Raw genomic sequence first — 24,815 nt, 5'->3', positions numbered from 1 at the left:
GGGCGTGGGCAGAGGCCAGAATACACTGTGATCTCAGACACCACAAAGTAAGGTTAATAACATCAGTCACTTAAAACCACACACAAATGTGCATAAGTATATTACAATTTTATTAAATGTTTTATATATATTTTTAAAAATGACTGAAGGAAAAAAAATCTACCAACATGTAACAGTGGTTCTCTGTGGCTAGATTATTTTTATTTTTTTTATATTTCCACCATGATACTATTTTGATAGAGATCGTTTGCAACACTTGCCATTGCTGACACCCTTGATTCTAGCTAAGCCCACCCCCCAGATCCAAGCCAGTGTCTCTGCGGGAACGCTCCTTGGAGGGCAGCGGCTCCTGCTCTCCTGGGTACAGAGGCCCAGGTCCCCCGGACACACAGGAGCCAGGCCACAGGCCCAGCCGCTACCTACTCCTACAACCCATGGAGGCACAAGGCAAGCCCTGACCTGAATCATAATCCACGCTTCCCAGGAAAGTAAAACTCCACAAGGGAGCTCTTAATCCTTGGAGAAAAAACAATTCATTTCAACTCTGAACACGGCGACAGCATCCTTGCTGACGGCAAGCACGCACGTGCCTGCAGGTGAGCGGGGCTCTGGCACGAGGATGGTGGAGCAGCAGAGGACATCTAATTAACGAGTTCACGCTGCACGCTGCAGCTGCTGGGGACTGGCAGCCAGGTCACTGGTGCAGGATGTGGTGGCAGAATGTTAATCAGCATTGATCACACATTCTCAGAGAGCTCCGGGCACCACGGCGGGAGGCAGCCACGGCACTTACCCTTGTCGAGTGTACGACTTAACGCAGGTTTCAGCGGAGACCCAGCTTAGCAGCCTGTGTTACCCACAGACTTTACGTGAAATAGTAATAAGCAAAGGACACACAAAGGACAGCTTCCAGGTCTTCCGGATCCTCAACAGATCAGATCAGACTCTTGGATCTTTTCCTAAAACGTCTAACCCTATAACTGCAGCACCTGCCTTCTGAATCCCTGAGTGCTGAAGCAGGCAGGCAGGCCGTCTCTTCTGCTCACAGGCCTGGGAAGGCAGCAGCTCATCACTAAGCCCAGGCCCTCCCACTGCACTAAATGAAATGTGTTCTTTTAAAGCCAAGTACAGAACGTGACCAAGACTGCTGCTGCTCGCATCAGCCCGAGTGCTGATGGACACAGGGGACAGCCGCCCGCAGCTCAGGGAAGCACCTTCCCTCATGGCTCCCAGCATGTGGTGCCGGTCCCAGGGCCTTGGGGCCGCCCCAGGCCACAGGGGTTTACCAAGCCAAGGCTGGAGTAGTGGCAGAGGGCTCCATGAGCAAGAGACAGGTGGCCAGCTGCCCTCAGAGTCATGGACTAGCGAGCAGCCGTGTGAGAGCCTTAATAACATACAGCTCCAGACAGGACACGCATCCCCTCTGAGATGAAAGCACAAGGGAATAAAGCACCCTGAGCACACACAGGCGACTTGCCGCAAGTACCTGGTACTTTTGGAAATGGGCATCTTCTCCAGGAACGTGCCAGGGACAGTGGTGACTTTTGGCAAAGGCCCCCCACACAGGAATCACACAAACACTCCTTTCTGTTCAACTTCCCTACAGGCTTCCAGGAGCTGCAATTCCCACTTTTGGGAGTGGTTCAAGCTACAGCTGGAGAGCTTAGATATCCAAGGGGCTCTAGGGAGCCTCTTTTTGGCTGCTTCCTATCAGGCCTGCTATGACACAGCAGAGAAGTGCAGGGCATGTGGTAACATCTGTGAGGAGGCCTCTCAGCAGGTACGTGGCTCCTCCAAGGCTGACCAGGCCCAGCACTACCCACTGCCAGAGGGCTCAGTCCGCAGAGCCACAGGGTGTGCTCAGAGGAAACAGCTCCCTCACTGCCACACAAGCTGCAGAAGACTCACTAGGTGTAGAATAAAAAGAATAGCACCCACACAACATCAGACCCCCAAATCTAAACACTCCTTCAAAGTTCCGAGTTAAGGATGGAATTGGCCAAGTGTCTCCTATAGAGCTTCAGACATTCCAGGCAGCCCTACCCCTCAGACGGAGGACAGAGCCCAGGGCGAAGTGCGAGCAAGGAAAGGTGAAGGGTTCACGGCCTCCGGAACTGCCAGGAACCTGACAGCGTCCCTGGTGTAGCTTGGCACACAACTCAGAGTAGGGCATGGCGGCTGCCAGGTACCTGGGGCACAGACAGGGAACGGAGGGACAGAAGCCCAGTTTGGGGGGTCCATCTGTGATGCAGGTCGCTACTCACGAGAATTCCAAAGGGAGCCACGCAGGGCTCTGACCCCACGACTACAAGACAGGCTGCAGCGAGTGAGGTTCCCAACCATGTCTATTCCCCCCAAAAGGGGAAAATCCCTACAGGAGAGGCAGCAGTGCAGTTTCTGATGAAATACTACAGCCCAGCACCTTGACTTTGTTGTTGGGACCCACTGCACTAAATACATCCAAAAGTGCCTCAACAAGACTTTCTGTCCTTAATACTGCTCTCCCTTCCTAGAGCCACACCTCTACCCATGACATCACAAGTAGCGTGGAAAGAGCTCACATGACGTCAGAAATGCAGATCAGCACCTGGCTGCTTCCATGGAGACAGCCCAGCGACATGAAAGGCATGGGCAGCCGACAGCAGCACAGAGATCAAACGCTAAGCTGCTCCTGACTGTACCCAGAGACCAGGGATTTACTGCAATGATGAGAAAGTCAATCCAGGATGCCATTCCTGGACATGAACACCTATGGCAGAACAGAGTTCCTCAGAAGACTAAGCACAAACATCCTTTCCCACGAAGCAGCACAGGCCCAGGTGGCTGTTCTCTGCTGCTGCCGTCCCAGCTTCAGCTCTGCACACGGGGACAGAGTGTGCAGCAGCCGAGCCAGCCCAGAGACCCCTCTCGCTGGACACTGGGTCACCATCCTCCGATGAACAGAGATGCCACAGCTTCCATGGGCTGGCACACAGGACAGGTGTGAGTGGGGGAAGCATCCTTCACTGACCCTCAGCAGCTGACGACGGAGGCCCTGGTCTCCACTGCGGGAGGGAAGTGGTCTCCACCCCGAAGTTCTGCCCACAGCCATGGGGCACCCCCAAGTACGCTGAGGCAGCAGCCATGTCAGTGACCAGCTCACAGCAGGAGGCTGCCCCGTGCCAGCTCCTGGCAGTTTTTCTCAAGGAAACTTTCTATGACGATGCTGTAAAGTTGTATACCATGAGCAACCACTGTGCACCTGAAATACAGTTACTGAAACCAAGAACATGAAACTTACTATTAAATCAAATTTTAGTGGCCAGGTGTGGCCGGCGGCTGGCCAGCACAGGCAGCTATGATGCTCCAACAGGGCTTGTCCTGGTATTGCGGGCATTTCTGGAGGGATGCAGGATCTCACTGTATCTCTATCTCTCTGCCTTCCAAGTAACATGAAGAACTTAAACACACTTGAAAGCATATATTCAGGTCGTCTTGCTTGGCTGCTGGCACCAAACCCCTAAGACCACTGTAAATGTCTTGCTCACGTAAGGTGGTTGGGGGGGGGGGGTCTGTCATCCTGATGTTTGGCTCTTCATTGGGTTCCTGACACTGGGCTGATCTGTCTTTAGCTCTGGCGAGAAGATCTTGAGTGGGCTTCTCGACAGGGGCTGGTCAACCAGGAAGATGAAGCTGGTTCCTTCAGCTCTACCCTGCTTCCCCCAGCAAGGGCTTTGGAAATGACTGACCATGCCTATGTGATGAAGCTCCATAGAAACCCCTGCGCCCTGCTGCTCACACACAGCAGTGTCTGAAAGTGGAAGCTCTCCCTGTGTACCTGGCCCTACCCATCTTTTCCATCTGGCTGTTCACTTGTATCGCTTAAAATATAAGGGCATTCTCATGACTTCTCTGAGAGCTGCTCCAAAATGCTCATCAAACCCGACAAGGGGGTGGTGGCCCCCTGACAGGTAACTGCTGGTCATTCAGAAACACACAGCACAACCCGTGGCTGGCGACTGGCATCCAAACGCAGAGCAGGGGTGGGAAGGCAATCTCTGGGGCCCTTCACTGAGATCTGCACTGACTGTGCAAATGACAGGACAAGCAGCGGGTGCCACTGGAGAGCTGCATGGTGTGCTGGGACTGACCTCTGCGCTGTCTGGTCACAGCAGTATGTACTGCTGTGCTGAGTGAAATCACAGCAGGAAAAGAACTTGGCTTCTCCCATCTCACACAAGATCTCGGTGAGAAAAACACCCTGCCAACTAGCACCGGAAGGGAACTCCTTCAGCTCTGTCCACACCCTCTGAGGGGCCAGTGCTGCGGCAGGGCTACGAAGCCGGCATCCCGCGTGAACAGTGGCTCAAGTTCCCACTGCTCCTCGTCTGATCCAGCTCTCCCTGCCAATGTGCTGGGAAAGCAGCTCCTGGCCCAAGCACACAGCCCCCGCGCCACACCAAGATCAGAATGCAGTTCTGGGGTCTGGCCTTGGCCTGCCTGGCCCAGCCCCAGTTATATGTCTGTGGCCCTAGGGGGAGTGATTCAAGGTATGGAAAACTGATTTTTTCCTTCTCTCTCTGAACTCTTCCTTTTCAAATAAATACATAAATCTTAAAAGGAAAAAAGAGTATCATCTATGAAAAATCCACAGCTAGTGTTGTATCTAATGGATCAGGAACAAGACAAACATGTCAGTTCTTGACACTTCTCTCTAACCAGGGGTTCTACTTAGGACAACTAAGCAAGAAAAAGAGGAAAAGGAAGTAAAGCTATCTCTACTCATACACGTCATGACCTTAAACACAGAAACTTGCTACAGATGATTAGAAGTAAAAATAATCATAGTTTGAGGATACAAGACCAATACACAAACACCAACTGTATTTCTTAACATTCATAATACATAACCCTAAAATTGAGAAAATGATTTGAATTTCACTACAACACTCAGAGATAGTAAGAGAGCACAGGTGTGCAGGCCGTGCTGAGCAGTGAAGCTGCCCCGAGGACGCTTGCCCTCCGTCAGAGTGCTGCTCCCAGCCTAGCTCCCAGGCAGGCAGTGGAGGTTAACCCAAGGTGCCTGGGTCCCTGTCACCCATGGAAAAGTCCCGAGTAAAATTCGAGGCTCCTGATTTAAGCTGAGCTCAGCCCCACGTGTCACCCTGTCTCGTGAGTGTGTGTTCACACGCGCGTGCTGGGACTGCTCTCCTCCCTCCCTGTCACTCTGCCTTTCAAACAGAAACAGGCTCACACCGTGACCAAATGATTCCTCACAAGTGCCAACATCATTCAACGAGGCTACAGAAGCCTTTTCTAGAAACAGAGCTGGGACAGCTGGCCATCCACAGGCAAAAGAATGAATTTGGATTCTTCCCTTACAAAAACCTGAAATTAACTCAAAATGGATCAAAGAACTAAGTGTAAGAGCTGAAGCTACGCAACTCTTAGGGACAAAAGGTATAAATCTTTTAACTTCAGATTAGGTACTGGCTTCCTGAATACGGCATCAAAAGCACAAACAAGAAAAAAAAGTAGATAGATATGACTTCATCAAAAAAGTAAAACAAAAACATAATGACAATAACAAAAAAACCAACTAAGTCACTGATGGGAGAAAATTATTTGCAAATTACGTATCTGGGCCTGGTGTGGTACCTAGAGGCTAAATTTCACACCTTGCACACGTCGGGATCCCATATGGGCGCCGGTTCTAATCTCGGCAGCTCCACTTCCCATCCAGCTCCCTGCTTGTGGCCTGAGAAGGCAAGAGAGCATGATCCAAAGCCTTGGGACCCTGCACCTGCAGGGGAGACCCAGAAGAAGCTCCTGGCTTCAGGTCAGCTCTGCTACCTGAAGCCACTTGGGGAATGAACAAGCGGATGGAAGATCTTCCTCTCTGTCTCTCCTTCTCTCTATATATCTGACTTTCTAATAAAAATAAATAAATTTTTAGAAAATAATATATCTAATAATGGTCTTAGATCCAGAAGAGCAAAGAATTCCTAAAATTGAACAATAAAGAGACAATCCAATTTAACAACAGGCAAAGGAAAGGATCTGGACAGGTACACAAACGGCCAACAGGCACACAGACCTGCCAGCAGGGAATGTCACAACCAGTGTCGCAGGCTATGAGCAGACTGCCAGCATGCTCTGCCGGGCCGACACGGAGTCACCACGTAACCCAGAAGTCCTCCACACAAGAGGAGTGAAAAAGATACACATTCAGCCACCAAAGACTGTGCTATAAGCCTAACATCACAAGCTAAGTGCCTATCAACAGATCACCAGATACATACAATGTCCCTTAGGATAAAACAGTACGTGGTACTAAAAATAACACATACTACACGGATGAGTATTACATACATTATGCAAAGTGAAAGAAGTCGGTTATAAAAGGCCACATAGTCTATAATTCCATCTATATGAACTATCCACAATGGGAAAATTCATAGACAGCAAGTAGGCTAGTGGTTGTCGAGGCTAAATGTGGGTGGTGATGGGGTGTGTGTGTGTATGAGAGAGAGAATGAGTGACTGCTAATGCACAGGAGTTTTCAAACCCGGTGACAGAATATCCTGAGATCCACTGTGATGACTGCACACCTGACTGGTGAGTCATATGAGAGTTAGATGAATAAAACACAGATCCCATCCCAATCCTCTGCAGCAGGCTCTCTGCGGGACAGGGTCAGGCAAGACAGAGAGCCTGAACTCGGCAGTGCTGCCCATCTTACCTGCGTCAACGGCACATGGGTAATGGTAGCGGAAGGAGCAGCCTTTGTTGTAGCAGCCCAAGGTGGCACCTGCCTCCTGGCAGCGAGAACATTTCTGAAAGAAAGGGAAGTCGGGCACGTCAGAATCTGAGATGCACTGCTCTGCCAGGCCTTCCCTGGACCCCCGAGGAGGCCTCAGTACACATCCCTGTGGCTGGAGGAGGCCGGCAGCAGCCTGGCTGCTCAGCGGCTAACCACTGCTGTGACCACACTACGGGAAGGGACCCAGCATGATGGATCATCCAGACGTCACAGAACACCTCGGCAGGGCAATGGTGGGGCCACAGCCCTGCCCACTCACCGGCAAGTTCTGCCCCTGAGCTGCCTACTAATCTTGCACTGTTCACCTGTGCTGTGGAGTCAAGAGCAGGAGGGAAGGAAGGTAAGGGAGTAGGCTATATATAAACCTCTCACAATTCAAAGTGGAATTTAGTTTCTCACTCTTACAAGATGATTTTATTTTTATTTTTGATCTACTTACCCTCCATGCCCAAGAAAAGCATATTTCCCTTTTCAGAAGATGTGGGCTCCTGTGTGCAAACTGTATTTTTATACACAAATCCTATTTTAAATGCAACAGAAAACCTGGGGATGAAAGTCTGGCTCCGTGAGACACTATTTGCTAGCTGAGATGCTCTCAGGGTGCAGCTGCTCAGCCCCTCAAGCCACACGGCTCGCTGAGGAAGGAAGCCGCGACACACCAATCCAGCCTAACCCGAAGACAGGCACTCCTCTGCTGCTCCCTCAGCAGGTCACTCAAGCTCAGGCACCCCAAGGTCAGCGTTGAGGGTCAACTACACCAACATGCAGGAGCTATCTTGTAGCACTTTGGATGGGTGTGTTGGACACCCACACCCAGTCTCGCGAGCCTTCGAGGTTTAGCCACGAGGCTCAGGCTGACTACCTGGGGCACGCTCTAGAGCCACACGGCAGACACCAGGAGAGACCTGAAAATCCTTCGAGAACTTCGCCCTCCTCTCAGAAGACCACAATCCTTGTGGGTGATGATCGGACAATTACACTGCATGCTCTGATACCCTTGCCAATAAAGAAAAAAAGTCACCTAGCCTGGACAAAACCAAGGAATGTGCACAGCCACCACCTGCTTAAAAATACATACACACACACACACACACACACATACACACACACACACACACATATATATATATATATTTCAAAGGCAGAGAGACAGGGAAGAGGTTAAGAAGACAGCCAGAGAGATCTTACGTCTGTTGGCATAGTCCTTCAATGCCCACAAATGGTGGCAGTTAGCCATAGCTCCACCCAGGTTTCCCACAGGGGTAGCAGGGACCTGTACACTTGGGCCATCACCAACTGCCTCAAAAATCTTTTGTGGGCCTGGCACGCTAGCCTAGGGGCTGAAGTCCTTGCCTTGCATGTGCCGGAAACCCAATATGGGAGCCAGTTAGTGTCCCAGTGGCCCTGCTTCCCTTCCAGCTCCCTGCTTGTGGCCTGGGAATGCAGTCAAGGACGGCCCTAAGGTCTTGGGACCCTGCACCCATGTGGGAGACCCGGAAGAAGCTCCTGGCTCCAGGCTCCGGGCTCCTGGCTTCAGATCGGCTCAAGTCCAGCCACTGTGGACACTTGGGGAGTAAATCAGTGGATGGAAGATCTTTCTCTCTGTTGCTCTTCTTCTCTGTATGTGACTTTGCAATAAAAAATAAATAAATCTTAAACAAACAAAACCCCCAAAAGATTCTTTAGCATGAGGCTGGATCGGATCAGAGTACTGGGCCATGAACCGAAACATCCCTCTGGTTTAGACTTCTGGGAGCCACCTAGCTTGCTGCACCATAGCCCTCCCCCCATACTGCTGGCCTTTTTCAGTGACACGCTGCACCTCAGAAACAAGGACTCGTCACCAATCTGAAGGACACTGTCAGAGGCTGGGCCAGAGCTCCCTCCAGGAGCCAGCACTGTGGCCCCAGCAGTGTGGCACTCAATGGGCGTGGTCACTGGCAATAGATAGGTAATGATTTTGGAAAAGAAAATCTGCAGCTACAGAAGTTTTGTCCTCTTAAAAAAGGACAAAAGGGAGAAACACGCCAACTTCCTGCTTGGGCTCTGTGACTGCGGGATTGATGTCCGCTTTCTACTACCAGCAGACTGCCCTGAAGCAAGGGCATCCCAGATGGGCGCCAGCCTGAGCTGCAGCTGCCTGCTAACAGCCTGGGAAAAGCAGCGGAGGATGGCCCAAAACCCTGGGCCCTTGCACCAATGGAAGAGAGCCAGATGAAGCTCCTGGCTTTGGCCCGGTCCAGTCCCAGCCGTTGCAGCCACTTGAACCAACAAGTGGAAGACCTCGCCCTCTCGCTATCACTCCTTCATATACCTCCACCCATCCATAAATCTTTCAGAAAGCAGCCCGAGATGACCATGTTCCACACACGACACTTCTCACAGCCCACAGCAGGGAAGGCCACCTTATCCCCACCCCTGTTTACAGAACAGGGGAGACAAGGCAAGCTCAGATCCCAACACTGCCCCTTCCCCTCTGCCGCACCTCCCTGTCCCCTGTCCATCAAGGCCACCAGCTCATGATGTACACTCACCACTGCCCAGAAAACAAAATCAACACAATGGTGCCTGCTTCTTCCAGTTAAAAAGCAGCATTAACTTGGCATTTGCATTTGAAGCAGGAAGATTCTGAAGGGCATATTAGGGCCGTAGAAAATGAACCTTAAACACAATTTTGTTCAGTCATTTTAAAGTAACATTCCTAGGCTGGCACTCATTGGCATCACTTGAGAATCTGTTAGAAACACACCTTTTCTGGCTGACGTTGTAGCATCACACGTTAAAGCTGTTCCTGTGATGCTGGCATCCCATATGGGCATCAGTTCGAGTCCCGGCTGTTCCACTCCCAATCCAGCTCCCTGTTTAAGTCATAGTGAAAGCAGCAGAGGGTGACTGAGTCCCTGGGCTACTGCCACCTATGTGAGAGACCAGGGTGAAGCCCCTGGCATCAACTGACCAGCCCGGCCCTGTGGCCACCTGGGCAGTGAGCCAGCAGGTACAAGTCCTCTCCCTCTCTCTGTGTAACTCTTTCAAATAAGTAAATCTTCTAAAAAATATAATTTATTTTTATTGGAAAGTTAGACATACAGAGAGGAAGAGCTTCCATCTGGTGATTCACTCTCCAAGTGGCCGCAACAGCCGGAGCTGAGCCAATCTGAAGCCAGGAGATGGGAGGTTCTTCTGGGTCTCCCACACGGGTGCAGGCTTTGGGCTGTCTTCAATTGCTTTCCCAGGCCACAAGCAGGGAGTTGGATGGGAAGTAGGGCTGCTGGGATTAGAACTGGAGCCCATATGGGATCCGGGTGCTTGTAAGGCAAGGACTTTAGCCGCTAGGCTACTGTGCCAGGCCCATAAATAAATCTTTAAAAAAAGAAGAGAGACCCACATCCTCAGTCCTCTCTCTCTGTATTGGAATGTCTCCTGCATGCAGCTTAAATACTCACCAGTGAGAATTGCTGAGAACAGACACCCCGAGAGGGACAGTGACCAGCTGACCTTGGACTCCAAGCATCCTGAGGTCTGTCCAGTACTTTCTCCACTGTGCTGCCACCACCCACAGAGTGAGTGACAGATCATGTGGTGTGGGGAGCAGAATTAGGATCCCTACAGTTTTCCATGCCAATCCCCAGAAGCGCGGACTTTTTGCAGCACAAGGAACTACACAGATGTGATAACACTGGGTACAGAAGAAGAGTGCTCAACGGTCCAGGCAGACCCAGCATTACGATGAGGCTTTGGGGACACATGGGATAGCAACAGGGGCAAAGGCTAGCCTCTAAGGATTTTCATCATTTGAGATGCAGAAAGAAAGACAGTTCCCATCCAATAGCTCACTTCCCAACGCCCATGATGACTGGCTGAGGTCAGACCAGAGCCAGCAGCCAGGAACTCAAGTCTGGTCTCTCACAGTTGTGGCAGGAACCCAACCACTTGAGCCATCACCAGTTGGCTTCCAGAGTACAGGTTAACAGGAAGCTGTAATGGGCAGCAGAGCTGGGATCCAGGAACTCTGAGAAGATTCAAGTATCCCAACTGGCCCCTTAACTTGTTGAGTCCAATGCCTGCCCCAAGTTGCTGGCTTGAAGATGGAAGGAGACTCAAACCAAGGAACTCACGCAGCAAAAGAAATCAGAAAAGTAAAGGAAACAAATTCTTCTTTAGAGTCTCCAAAACAACATTGCACACACTGTCATCTTCATTCTTGTTTGCTAGAATTCTGTGTGGACCGCTGAACTTGTGACCGCAGAACTGGACTTCATGTTTGTGCCAGATGTCACAGCAAGGAAGAAAACTAATACATGGAGACCTTCCGAGACTTTCCTAACAGCAATGAGCATTTCCTTTTTATGTTCTCAGGGAAACAAATTTCTCTCATAAAAACTTAAACTTTTACTTTTTTCCCCCAGCTGTAGGCAACAGCCTAGGGTTCAGTGTACCTAGGCAAGTGTTACAGTGCTGGGAGAAAAGTAGTTAACTGATGGTGGGCATCCTGGGTCTGGTTAATGCCAAATTTGTGTTAACTACACCAGTGTGCCAGCACAGCTGCCTAATCTATCTATCTATCTATCTATCTATCTTTCTTTCTTTCTTTCTTTCTTTTTCTTTCTTTCTATCTTTCTGTCTGTCTGTATATCTATCTATCTATCTATCTATCTATCTATCTACGTAAAGATACGCTGGCTGTTGGCATGTCAATAGACAGGGTCTGGGGACCTACACCCTAATGTACATGGTCGCTGGTTAGGCAGGTAGGGCCCCATGCTGGCATGGCACTTCATCAGAGGACCAGGCTGGGGATCTGCAGGCATGAGGAGCTGTGGATTGCTCAGCAAAGTGGATCTGGAGACGTATGGGAGGGAGGACTGCTGAGGGAGAATGTGTCAGGTGAGGAGTGATTCTGGGGGACTTGCACCAAACTGGCTACTCCGCTTGCAGGTAAATGAGGGGGCTGGGACCAGGTGGTTTGCAGGAGGGAAACCAGAGGACCTTTTGGGGCCAAACCAATATACCTGGTCAAGTGAGAGTTCTGAGCTGGGATTCTTGGTATCAACTACTGCCTACTGGCACACACAAAAGCCACAGCTGGGGGGCTTGCCTGGCAGGGCTCGACCACAGTACCTGTCAGTGAGTGTTGGTCCACGGGTGGACCATGTTAGGCTGGGCCATGACACTAACCAGCTCACAAGAGAACTGGGCCTGGAAGCAGATTCGGGGGAGGGGGGTGTGAGCTTATTCCTGTGGTACTGCCATACCTCTTGGTTTGCTCCAGGGCTTGGATGGTGATGGGCTGAGCTAGGCATGAGCATGGAACTCAGCAACACTTGTGGGTACTAGGACTGGGAACAGGTTGGGCTGGTACAGGCTATAGCACCCGCAGGTGAAGTGGGCCGGGCCACAATATCCACCAGCACACACAAGGCTGACAGTGGGATGAATACCGCCAGGTAAGGGCCTACCACCCACTGGCACATGTGAGAGCTGGGTCTGGGAATGAACCATTAGGCTGTAGCACCCAATAGTGAAAGCTAGAATAAGTGTGGTTCAGTTGGGCAAGGCCCCAGTTCCTGCCAGGACAGGAGGTGGGACAAGTCAGGCTGAGCCAAGGACCCATCAGTGTGTGCGAGATCTGCCACTGGGAGGTGGTCAGATAGATGAGCTTTGGGAACTCCTATCAGGATGCAGTGCCTGCAAATGAGCTCAAGAACCAAGGCTGGGAGTAGTTCAGACCAAGCCAGGTTATAGTGACAGCCAGCATACATGCAGGTCAGGTTTGGGGTTGGGCCAGGCTGGGCTAGTTCACAGCACCCACTGGCAGATGTGAGGACCAGGACAGGGTACAACACTGGCCAGGGCACTGCAATGACCAGTGTGAGTATAGGTTGATATGGGTTGACAGATTGGACCAGACTGCACACCTGCTGGCTGTCACACAGGAGTCAGGTTGGGGTGACCTCTGGCAAGGTTTCTTTGGAGAACCGATGCCAACTGGATCACTACACTCACAACCCCAACCACAGTGAAAATCACACGATCTATGATCATGTGGCTGGGTCTCCATGACTGCTGAGGCCTGTATGGTGGACAGCATGCCCAGATGCTTAGGAGGGACATGATCCTCACTGAGGCCTACAGAGGACATCCAGTACCAATGAGGACAGAACAAACTGGACAGCAACCCAGACAAGCTCTGACAGCAAGTATGTAGGTGAGTGGATACTCTAAGGTGGACTATGTTAGCCAATGGACCTTGGAAAGACTTCTTCAACCTTGGAGCAACAAAATCAACAGCACCTCAGAATTATCAAAACCACGTAAGCAGCACCCTCAGAACATGCTCCACATCAGGGACCGTGGGATAGCATCGGATAGCCTTCCCCCATTCCTGAGCACGGATGCGGCTGGGTTGCAGGGAGCAGCTCTCTCCCTCTTCTCTCTCCACTCTTCCCAGCTACCAGAAGAAAAAACGAGATAGGAGGCAGTTGTACATCCACTTTTCCCCATTCCTCGACCCTCCCCACCCTACTGCACGGTGGCCTACATGGACATGCAACCCTCCCAGCTATGTACACATCATCAAAAATTAAATGATCTTATTATTTAAAATTACTTATTTATTTTTAAGATGTCCTTATTTATCTGAACGTCAGAGCTTAGGCCAGATCAGAGGGAAAGACAAAATAGGGAGCAAGATCTTCCCTCTGCTGGTTCACTCCCTTGATGGCTCCAACAGGCAACCCTGGGCCACACTGAAGAGGGGCTAGGAGCTTTATCTGCGTCACCCAGATGGGCCATCTGCTGCTGCTTTCCCAGGTGCATTAGCAGAGCAGGGAGCTGGACTGGAAGTGGATCAGCCAGGACATAAACGGGCGGCTTTACTCAATATACCAGAACGTCGGTCCCAGTTTTCACCAGGCCAGTGCTTGTATCATGAGAGCCCAGAAGGGCGCTGGGCCTGTCTCTGACATCCCCTTTTTCTAGTTGAAGAAAAGCAAAATGACCTGCTGAACATCACACAGGTAAGAAACACAGAACTTACGACTTCAGTCTTTTCTGAATCCCAGGTTTAATCTTTATACTTTTCTGTGCTGCCTTCTAAGTTCCTTTCACTTACTCAACTACCCAACACCTGAAAAATACTCACTGGTGTGCCAGGTGCCAAAGGCAGAAATAAAAACTCATCTACTCTGCCCTTCTATTCCAAAAGTCAATATCCAAGGGTGTCTCACTTCCACTTAGAGTTTCAATCTTTACTTTCACCCTCAAAAACCTTTTGCACTCTCATTCTACATACGGCAAATAGTAAAATCAACGCACAGCTACATGTCCTTAGTGTCAGACTGTTCTGTTCACACAGATGCAACACATTCATTCCTGGGACAGGCTAGTGCCACACAACTAGGCTCCCTGCAGAACTAGACCAGGGGCTTCAAGCACGGCTTTTAAATCAAGGCAGATTTCCAAACGAACAACAGCTCAAACTCCTGATGATACAACGGCACTACAATAACCTTTCACTTACTACAGAAGGGATAAAAGGTATTGTAAGCAGCTCAGGCAATAACCCTGCATTGTTAGGCACTACAGACTGGGGGATAGATTACTGAATGTGGTGTTAGTTTCAGAGCACGCTGAAACAGAAAGGGTCCAACAACATTCACCCTGACTTCCCCAGGCCCTGCCAGTCTCACACTGCCTGCTGACGTGAGCTTGCAAACTGCTGAGCTGTTTGGTCCTCATCTGAGGGAGGCTCCAAGGAGAGGTCTGCATGCCTCTTCATTCACAGAACAGCACTCTCCTTGGAGATGTAACAGCGACCTGAATAATCATTCGGTTTAATGAGCATCTCAGAGCAGCCTTGGAGCAGCGAAGCATTTGGGTCAGAGTATTATTAGCGCATCGATGATGATGGGTTCTGTGAAAGCCTGGCAGATCACATACTCTGCCATTCCTGCGCCCTGCTGGCTGTTACCCAGTGCTGCATACACACTGCCCATGCTTACTCCTTCCCGCCTGTCCACCTCCCCTGGGCTGTGAGAATCATTCCTGCACTCAGACCTGGTACACTAGAGGCACGGCAAATGGGGGCCGACAGAAGGAACAATGTGGATAATCAATGCTCGAGGACACGAACGTGGCTGATGCTGGGAGAGCTTGGGGAATTGGTGGACGTGGTATGTGTTCCTTTTTGGCCACCAGCAACAGGCTTTTCCGTTTTTAATTATGCTTGCCATTATCTAGCACAAAAGCCTCAGCCCTCCTAGCTGTGCTCTCAGGCTCCACGGCAGCAATGCAGGCCAAATCCATCAAGCCACGCCTTTGGGCCCTAGGAGCACCTTTCCTGGTGCAGCTGGGCACTGCCAAACCAAGGTACTGCCAAAACAATGCATATACAGTCCTCTATGCTGCTTCTTAGAGCTAGTCATGTGCCCACAGGAAAGCTCACACTACTGGCTGTAATTCTGTCACACACTACTCTCATAAGGACGTGGGGAAAGGGCTCTGGCATCAGCGCTTGGACCCATGCCACAGCCCAGCAACACTGAGGTTTCACAGCCAACCCTGAAGGCCACAAACACCTAGTCCCTGGCAAGTCCACTTTCCTCAATACAGCCAGAGGTACCCCTGGTGGAACAGAGCGACATGAAGATGGATCTTCAGCTGAGCGATTCAGACACTTAGGGTGGCTCGTGCCTCTTATCAATGAGCCTGGTTCAACTCCAGACTCCAACTCCCTCCCAAGACCCTGGGAGGCAGTGGTGATGGCTCAAGTTGATGGGCTCTCCCACTGGGGAGGGGGTCCTGACCCAGAACAGTCACTATGGGACTCAGGGGGCAAACCAGAGAATGAGAGTTGTCTCTGCTTCTCAAGTAAACAATTTAGAACAAACTAATAGTTATTCTATGACCCACAGTGTTCTAACAAGTGTCAATTTCAGAAAATCAATTCAATAAATATACATCTTAATAAATTATCATAATGATAATGCCGGAATAAACACCAGTCAGCCATGTGTGCTGCAGCCTTCAGGCATACTCCAGCCTCGGGTGAACAGTACTATCCAAGAGTGAAGACACACGGAAGCTGGAGCAAACAGTAACAGAAAGGAGTGTCCTGGGTCAGTCTAGACACCTTCTGCCCCATAAATCTCACTTTCTGTGTGTGGATGGTCCGCTCTGGGCTAAATTCCTCAACAATGCTTAGCTACTATTCACTATATATATATATATATATATATATATATATATATATATATATATATCCATATCCTGTCTTCAGTCCTCTGCATGGATGGAGGGGAACCATTTTCAAAGTTTATGCAAGATTTTGCATTAAAAGAAAAGGAACTCAACAACTGCTACTTTGATGGCACACAACCAAAGTAAACACAATCAGGAGTTCAACAGCGAGAAACTACCCCCAGACAGGCACACTGGGCACAGCACAAAAACTACCCCCAGACAGGCACACTGGGCACAGCACAGAAACTACCCCCAGACAGACACACTGGGCACAGCACAGAAACTACCCCCAGACAGGCACACTGGGCACAGCAAGAAACTACCTCCAGACAGACACACTGGGCACAGCTAAAAACCGTGAACTACAGGCTATGTGCCACACTTCACAGGCAGGGCTGCCAGACAGGAAGCACTTGCTGGATGCTCCTGGCCACAGTTCCCACACAGGTTCGAGGCCCACCAGTGGACCGACAGCATACTTAGGGTCTAGTGACCCATCTTCTACCTCCTAGGACAGTCATGTGCCCATCTTCAAAATGAGCAGACAAAAACCACATTTATATGATCAATTTTTAGTCTCTTACCTTTCAGATATAAAAATCTGCACCAACACTGTTGATTCAGCCTCTCCTTCCCACCCAATGAAACATGCAGTCCGTCTCTGGAGGCCGGCATCGTGGTCCCGCAGGTGAAGAGCCACCCCCTGGGATGCCGGCACCCCATACAGGTGCTGGTTTCCAACACTGGCACTGATTCCCTGCTTCCCCACCACCGATCCAGCCCCCTGCCAATGTGCGTGAGAATGCAGCAGGACGTGGTCTAACTGCCTGGGCTACTGTCACCACGTGGGAGACCCAGAAGAAGCTCCAGCTTCAGCCCAGCCCTGGCTACTGTCGGTCTTCGGGGGAGTGAACCAAGGATGGGAACTCCTTGCTGCCTCTCCCTTTCAAACAAATACAATTATAACAAATACACAAGAAATACAACTATACCACTTTTTCCTGTCATTTTGCTTTACCCAGAAGACAGGAGAGAGAAGAGAGAGAAGATAGAGACAGAACAACAAAGTGAAAAGAAGTGTTCAGTCAGTTCAGCTGACACCCACTGTGTGTGCCTTCCTTGTATGCAGCAGGATATCTTTCTTGGTTTCTACTTCAAATGTAGGCAGTCTGAAAACAGACAAAGCATGAAGTGAGAGGAACGGAGGCTGCTGAGATAAAGGAGGTCCCCAGGCTCCCTTCTGGTGGAGCTGTCTGCAGACACCACGATGGGGGTGGGGCAGAAGCAGCACTCCACCTGCAAAAGCAACCATCCCTGGTCCTGTCTCTCAGCAGGGACATGAGTGTGGACTAGCTGATGCCTTTAAGTCAATTTCCTCAACAGTAAAATGAGGATAACACCCAGTTACCCAGTTAGGAAAAAGCTCCAGTGGGTGGGAAGGTGGTGGCAGGCGGATGGGATGGATTCTTTTGTTATTCAAGGATATTGATGGAAGCAAAAAATTTTGAACTCAGACTTAACAACCAATACAGGGATAGGTCATTTCTTGTGGGTGGCAGAAACCCAACTGTCTGAGACACCACCACTGCCTCCCGGGGGGCAGGCACTCCAAGGTGGGGTACAACTTGCCTAACCTAACCACCCCACTGTCTTAACTCTCAAAACAGATTCCTTTGAAAAAGGACAGTGAAAGAGAGAGAGAAAGCACCCCAGCCAGCACGCAGCCTCTGCTACCTCCCAGGATGACAGGAGCAGAGGTGCAGAAGTGCTGGCATCTGCACCTGCACTCTGATGAGCTGATCCCTCACCAGCAGACACTCACCCCCACAGTTAGATTTTTAAAGGAACACTGAATGGAGGCTCCCCTGTAAGGACAGGGTCTTCGCGGCTTATCTGAGAGGCCATGGAGACAGAGGAAGCAGGCTTAGCGCCAGCGGATCCAGCACACCACCACGTGCTGCTTCTCCAGCTTCACCTTGCCCGGCTCAGAGCACGCTTCCCAGCCAGACACAGCATACGACGCTCCCTCCACAACATGTTACAAACAAGGGGAACACGCAGCCTTCTAACAAGGTTCCCCACATGTGAATGGGGCCAGTCCGTGGTTTTAAGTACTCTAATTCTCCAAATTCTCTTAGGTTTATACCCTTCCGGTGCAGCAATAACAAATTCAGGGAAGCAGAGCAAGGCAACATAAAGCAATCCTACCCCAATGCACCCACTTGTAATTTAAAATAAAACCAGTCTTTCTCCACTTTTAGATTACTAGAATGCTTGATTTACTCATTTTTTCTTGCATAGTTACACACAACACGTTATATAGTACTGATACATATTTTCATAACTGCTTATCAAAAAATCAAGACAGTTCACACAGGATTTTTTTCTAGTCAGATTTTCTTTTATCGGAAAAAGCCTGCTTTTTACCTTATCCATAAGTGTACATACTTCATTAAGAAAATTCTAGTCATTACAGCCTCAGAAAAAAAACTAGAGTTATGTTGATAACATTAAATATTTTGCCCCAAGATTTTTCCCATGTTAAGAAAAGGCACTTGGGGTCAATGTTACAACACAGGGGGGGTTATGCTTCACGTACAATTCCTACAACCTTGTCAGAATGCCAGTGTGAGTCCCGTTTGCTCTGCTTTAAATCCAGCTCCCTGACCAGCATGCTCCTGGTAAAGCAGCAGGAAATGCCCAAGTTCAAGGACCCCTGTGAGTCCCGAGGAAAACCTGGACAGAGATTAAGCCTCCTGACTTAGGCCTGGCCCAGTCCCAGCTGTTTGGGCCATTTGCAAAGTAAACCAACAATGCAAGATCTCTTTCTGTCTCTCCCTCATTCTGCCTTTCAAATAAATAAATTGTATCTTGAACAAAAGGAAAAAGGGGCCCTTGGGTCCTTCACGAAGGTAGAAAGGGGAGACTCACAGTGCTGGTACTAGAGCTGAAGGATGTCCTGAACCCTTGCTGTCTGCCTGGAGGCCAGCATGAGGCGAGTCCTACAGCAGCCCTGAGACAGGAGAGGAAGGCCCTTCCTCTAACTGGAGACCAAAACTCCTCCAGAAGAAGACTTCAGACGTGCCAAGATCATGCTATAACCCAGACCTCAAAGATGCCCGAACACTCAACTCTGGGGGTATTTTTCCTCACTGCACCACCTCGCCCGCTGCTTGTACAGCATTTAGGCCCCTTCCAGCTCATCTAACAAGCATCTGCCTGTCTTTTCCAAGAGAGCCACTGACCTTCCACAGGCCAAAGCTGTACTGGGTAGGCCATGCTATTCTTCCAAATGGTACATTGTCAAGGCAGGGGTCGGGGGTGCTGGAGAGGGATAAACAGTCCCAAAGACAGGAACTTCAAAAAGATAAGGATTGGGCCCAGCGCGATAGTATAGTGGCTAAAGTTCTCTTCCTGCATGCACCAGGATCCCCTATGGGCACCGGTTCTAATTCTGGCAGCCCCGCTTCCCATCCAGCTCCCTGCCTGTGGTCTGGGAAAGCAGTCGAGGACGGCCCAAAGCCTTGGGACCCTGCACACACATGTAAGAGACCTGGAAAAGGCTCCTAGCTCCTGGCTTCGAACTGGCTCAGCTCCAGCCGTTGTGGCCGCTTCGGGAGTGAACCGTCGGATGGAAGATCTTCCTCTCTATCTCTCCTCCTCTCTGTATATCTGCCTTTCCAATAAAAGTAAATAAATCTTAAAAAAAAAAAAAAAAAAAGAAAAGGACAAGTTAGGTGCTCAGTCTAGCAGTTAATCCACTGGTTGGGACACCAAGTGCCCAAGTCCCAGTTCTAGCTTCTTGGTAAGCACCACCCCGTGGCCACCCATGGGGGAGACCTACAGAGTTCCAGGGCCCTGGCTTTTGCCAGCCCAACTCCGACAGGTATTCAGAGAGGGAACCAGCACATGACAGCTCTGTTTTCCCAGTAAACAAAACTGGGGGAGGAGAGCGGATGAGGAAGACTAGGGTGTCATGGTGTATTCAAGCTACTGCCAATGTAACCATGTCTCAGTCAGCGAAGTCGCTTTCCTGACCGACACTAGAAAGAAGCAGCAAGCAGAGGATGGGTTAGCCACATTACCAAAACTGTGGAAATGAAAACGCATTGACAACTGAGGGGTTTCAAAATTTCCAAGCCAAATTAAAGAGCCAAGGCACAGACAGCGCTGGCTGGTGTTCTCCAAGCCCCTTTCAGGCCTATGCGGTTCACGTGTACTGGGACCAGGGGCATCTTCTGGGATTCTCTAGCTAACGTGGAAATTTGTGAACACAGAGCCTTCTAGAGCTTAGCAACAAGCTCTCGCTGGTACAGTCACCTTCAATTGAAGTCACTTTTTTTTCCTGGCAGAATGAGATGAGGTGCAACACTAGGGCAGCAATGACAGAGAGCCCGTTACTGGGAGCTGTGTGGCTCTGGTGAAGAAGGCACTGCACAAGCCTGGCCGAGCTGAGGCCAAGGTTTCCATGGAACCCTACCAGCCAGCAGGGCAAACCAGGGCTGTCTCCCCCCGTTCCACAGTCCCGGTCAGGCTCGTTTACAGAGAACTGTGGCCTCATGTGTCACCGTGAAGGAGCAAGCCATTTCTCGGAGAGCGCTGGCTACACGCTGGCGAGGGGCCTGGCAGGGGTGAGCCGGAGGCCAGGACATGGGGTTCCCGGGGAGCACTGTTCTAGGTGGGCACTAGCGCCTGCCGCAGCTGCTCCTCAGTCCAGACGGGCGTGAGGAACAGCCCAGGAGGGCTGAGCTCTTTTGCGCCACTCGAGCTCTGGGTAGAGCAGGTCTCTGTGCCTTCCTGACGCATCCTCCCCCGGCCGCAAAGGGCCCAGCCCCCAGCACCTTCCAGGGCTGCCCTGCACCCAGAGGGGAGGCCTCAGCACACACGCCAGGGCACACCTCAAGATTCGCTTATGACTGTTTAGAAACATATCACCCTTGTGGTTTTCTTTTTCTCTCCATTTTCTCTTACATGTAATAGTTTATCAGTTTTGTATCTACTTGAAAATTTAATAAAAATTGGCCCTTATTAAAAAACACTGTATAGGAGTACTAATGTAACCATGTGGGCCAACACTGTCCTCTGCCATCGCCACACTGCGGCTCTTCCTCATGACAGGTGTCTCAGTCCTGGCTCCTTGCCCCCTGCCGAGCTAGAAACAGTGTGACCTGGGGCCTGCCACTTGGCCTTGCCAGACACGCTCATCTGTCACTTCTCTGAAGTCCTTGCCACAGCTTTCTGTCTCCCAGCCCTCCTGACTGCTCCCCAGCAGACCACACATTCTCTGCCACCGACTCTTTGGGAGGCAGAGGGTGGCAGATGCCTGAACCATTCTGTGCGTGTATCACACCAATCTGGAATTCCACATTATTTGGGGTTTCTCTTATAGTGCTGATGTGTCTAAAAGGGTTACTTGAAAAACAACAGTTACTAGGTAGGCTCTGTACTTTGGCCTCAAGTAATAACTTGTGAAAAATATACTGACTGACAAGAACTTTCGTGCTTCCACTCAGTAGGCAAAGCCAATCACAGTCACTCCCTGCCTGCTCCTCCTGAAAGCGCCCTGTGGTGACACAACACACAGGAAGTACCGCACACTTGGCTCTGTCCTCCCTCTCCGCCAGCCCCTAGCCCAATCTGAGTTCCCAGGAAGAGTGAATATAAGAAATCACTCATTTCACAAGGGAACAACTTCCCTACCAAAAGATGACAAGTTGTGGACACTCCTGAGAGGACCCATGAACTCCCCGAGGCCAGGACGAGGCAGCAGCTTCAGCTTGCAGAGCAAGCTCACAAAAGCTTACTGCGGGCAGGCACAGCCCACTGACCTGTGTCCCTTACAACCACACCGACCACTGAATGCCCCACGCAGTTTTCTATTTTCTACGTAGCTCATTTATTCTCATAGTCGATGCTGAGTGAAGCCAGGACGAGATGACTGGTGCACATCACCCGGACAGGAGGCAGCTCCTGCATGCCCGCCGAGCAGAAAGGCCAGCAGGACCTCTGGGGACAACTGTCAACTGACCGCATTTTCCCTTACTCTTCTTGCCAGCATGCAGGGAGATGCAGAGAAAATGGTTTGTAGATGATGAAGGCCTGTGGGGTCCTGCAGATCTGGCTTTGAACTGGGGTCTCCATTCTTTTAGCAGAACTAGATAAAGGAAGCTGTTATCGCTCAGAAAACCCGAAGTCCTCAGGCAGAAACTGTGTGGGACAAAGTGTGCCCAGTGCTATGAACCCTACAAGTCTTCCCGCACAAGACTGAGGCGGCTCAGCATGGCACTTCTAGAACCTACAGCCCCTGGGGCGGAAGCACGTTGCCTCTGACCCTTGCACTCTGACGGCTACTGTGCTCCTGTCAGGTCTCAGACATTGTTGTGACTGGTTTCCAATATTCTTGCTGATGTTACTACTTTCAAACAACAGCCTACTCCTTATACATTTTACTGTAAGTCTGGATGCTCCCTCAATTACCCTCCTATCTTTTAAAACAACAACAACAACAAAACTGCAAGAAATAGACCGCAAGGAACTTAGCTTGATCTTTTATGATGTATTCTGTAAACAAATTCGAGGACACTTCCAAAAGTTCATGAAAAACAGAATTCAAAGATCAGTGCAAAAATACATGGGGCATAGCTGTAGGATTTTTGAAAGTCACTGAGGGGCCAGGTACAATAGCCTAGTTGCTAAATCCTTGCCTTGCATGCACTGGGATCTCATATGGGCAACAGTTCTTGTCCCAGCTGCTCCACTTCCCATCCAGCTCCCTGCTTATGGCTTGGGAAAGCAGTGGAGTTTGGCCCCAAACCTTGGGACCCTGCGCACACATATAAGAGACCTGGAGGAAGTTCCTGGCTCCTGGCTTCAGTTTGGCTCAGCTCTGGCTGTTGTGGCCATTTGGGGAGTGAACCAAGCAGACAGATATACTCTCTGTTTCTCTTCCTCTCTGTGTATCTGCCTTTCCAAATAAAATAAAATAAAATAAAATAAAAACAAACAAGGGTCGGCATGGTAGCCTAGTGGCTAAATCCTCAGTTTGCATCCACCAGATCCCATGTGGTGTCAGTTCAGGACCCGGCAGTCCCACCTCCCACCCAGCTCCCTGCCTGTGGCCTGGGACAGCAGTGGAGGACGGCCCAAAGCCTTGGGACCCTGCTCAAGTACGGGACTTACTTATTTTGATTGGAAAGGCAGATATACAAAGAGGAGAGACAGAGAGGAAGATCTTCCGTCCAATGGTTCACTCCCCAAGCGATCGCAATGGCTGGTGCTGTGCCAATCTGAAGCCAGGAGCCAGGAGCTCTTCTAGGTCTCCCACGTGGGTGCAGGGTCCCGGCACGTGCAAGGTGAGGACTTTAACCACTATGCTATCACGCTGGGCCCGTAAGTCTTTTTTTTTTTAAGTTACTGAAAAATGCATATTTTTTTTTCTTTTAAAAATTGCACATTTCAAACAACTTCTTGTGTTGGTAGGAGGCTGGAGTGAGGAGCCAGGGCCAAGTACTGAACAAGGCACTTAGATGGCATGCAGATACCTTAATCAGGCTCTTAAATGCCATGCTAAATAAATAAATGCCCACCTGTAAGGTTTACTTAAAGAAAGTTTATTTTTATCGGAAAGGCAGAATCATAGAGAGAAGTACACAGCAAGATCTTCTGTCTGCTGGTTCACTCCCCAAGTAGCCACAGCGGCCGGAGCTGAGCTGATCCAAAGCCAGGAGCCTGGAGCTTCCTCTGGGTCTCCCACGCGGGTGCAGGGTCCCAAGGCTTTGGGTCGTCCTCGACTGCTTTCCCAGGCCACAAGCAGGGAGCTGGATGGGAAGTGGATTAGCCAGGACATGAACTGGTGTCCAAATGAGATAGTGATGCTGCAACTAGAGGCTTTAGCTTGCTGGTCGCTAAGTTTCACTTTCAAAACAAGTTTGAATAATAATTACTTACTGCTCCCCATCTAACAGACCAGTACATTCCTTAACGTACTTCAAACTGTGATGAAAATATGATTTGACACATGTCAAGGTATACCATCAGGACAAGTACCTTAGGACAATGAAACTGCATGTGGAAATACCTCAGCAGGAGGGGCCCCTGTGCTGCAGAATGAGTAGCAACCATACGACCCACCTACACAAACCATGGCTGCAGTCCCCAACTCCTGTGGGCCTGCTGCCACCAGCCCCTGCCCGCCACAGCCCCCTTCACCCAACACTCCGGTCTCCTCCTAAACCACCACCACCCACAGGGGCTGCTCACCTTCTCTGCTCTCCTCTTCCCAACTTCCTCCTCTCTCTGCCATGCTCCTCCTTAGGCCCTCTGGCAGTCACCTGCTGTTAGCTCAGCTCATACTTCTAGAACAGCCTGTCTGCCTAACACATCCACTAACAGCAGCCATCAAGACCTCTTCAGGTTCCTATGGCTTTCAGCATTTAAGTGAGAGCTTCTGGAGGTTTGTGGGGAAAAAGGAATTAAAAGATAATTCAGAGTACGCATCTGCATTTGGTGCAGTGATTAAACTGCTGTTGGCAACACCTGCACCTCAGATCACACTGCCTGGTTCAAGCCCCAAGCTTCGGATACAGCTTCCTGCTAGTGCACACATCCTGCAAGGCAGCCAGTGACGGCTTCAATCCTTGGGGCTCCTGCCCCCCTACATGGAGTCGTGGATCGAATCCTTGGCTCCTTGCGCTGGCCCGGCCCGGCCCGGCTCCTGTGGGCCTTTGGATGGGAGCGGATGAAACAGCTACATCTGTCTCTCAAGCAAGCTAGC

At 50.3% G+C, this 24,815-nt stretch overlaps 1 protein-coding gene across 4 annotated transcripts in view; it reads right to left on the bottom strand.

The window, feature by feature from the left end:
- The window catches only part of TCF20 (transcription factor 20), a 171,385-nt gene that overhangs the window by 7,914 nt on the left and 138,656 nt on the right, over positions 1-24,815 (bottom strand). For all 4 annotated transcript variants that reach the window (XM_058673229.1, XM_058673230.1, XM_058673228.1 and 1 more), the window contains exon 3: positions 6,722-6,815. In XM_058673229.1, the coding sequence (XP_058529212.1) occupies positions 6,722-6,815 (94 nt within the window). The remainder of the gene's footprint in view (positions 1-6,721; positions 6,816-24,815) is intronic.

This window comes from Ochotona princeps, chromosome 15 (genome assembly GCF_030435755.1).
Source record: "Ochotona princeps isolate mOchPri1 chromosome 15, mOchPri1.hap1, whole genome shotgun sequence".
In the NCBI taxonomy this organism is placed as follows: domain Eukaryota; kingdom Metazoa; phylum Chordata; class Mammalia; order Lagomorpha; family Ochotonidae; genus Ochotona; species Ochotona princeps.
The sequence above is the reverse complement of the archived record's forward strand: the minus strand, read 5'-3'. Positions and strand labels throughout refer to the sequence as shown.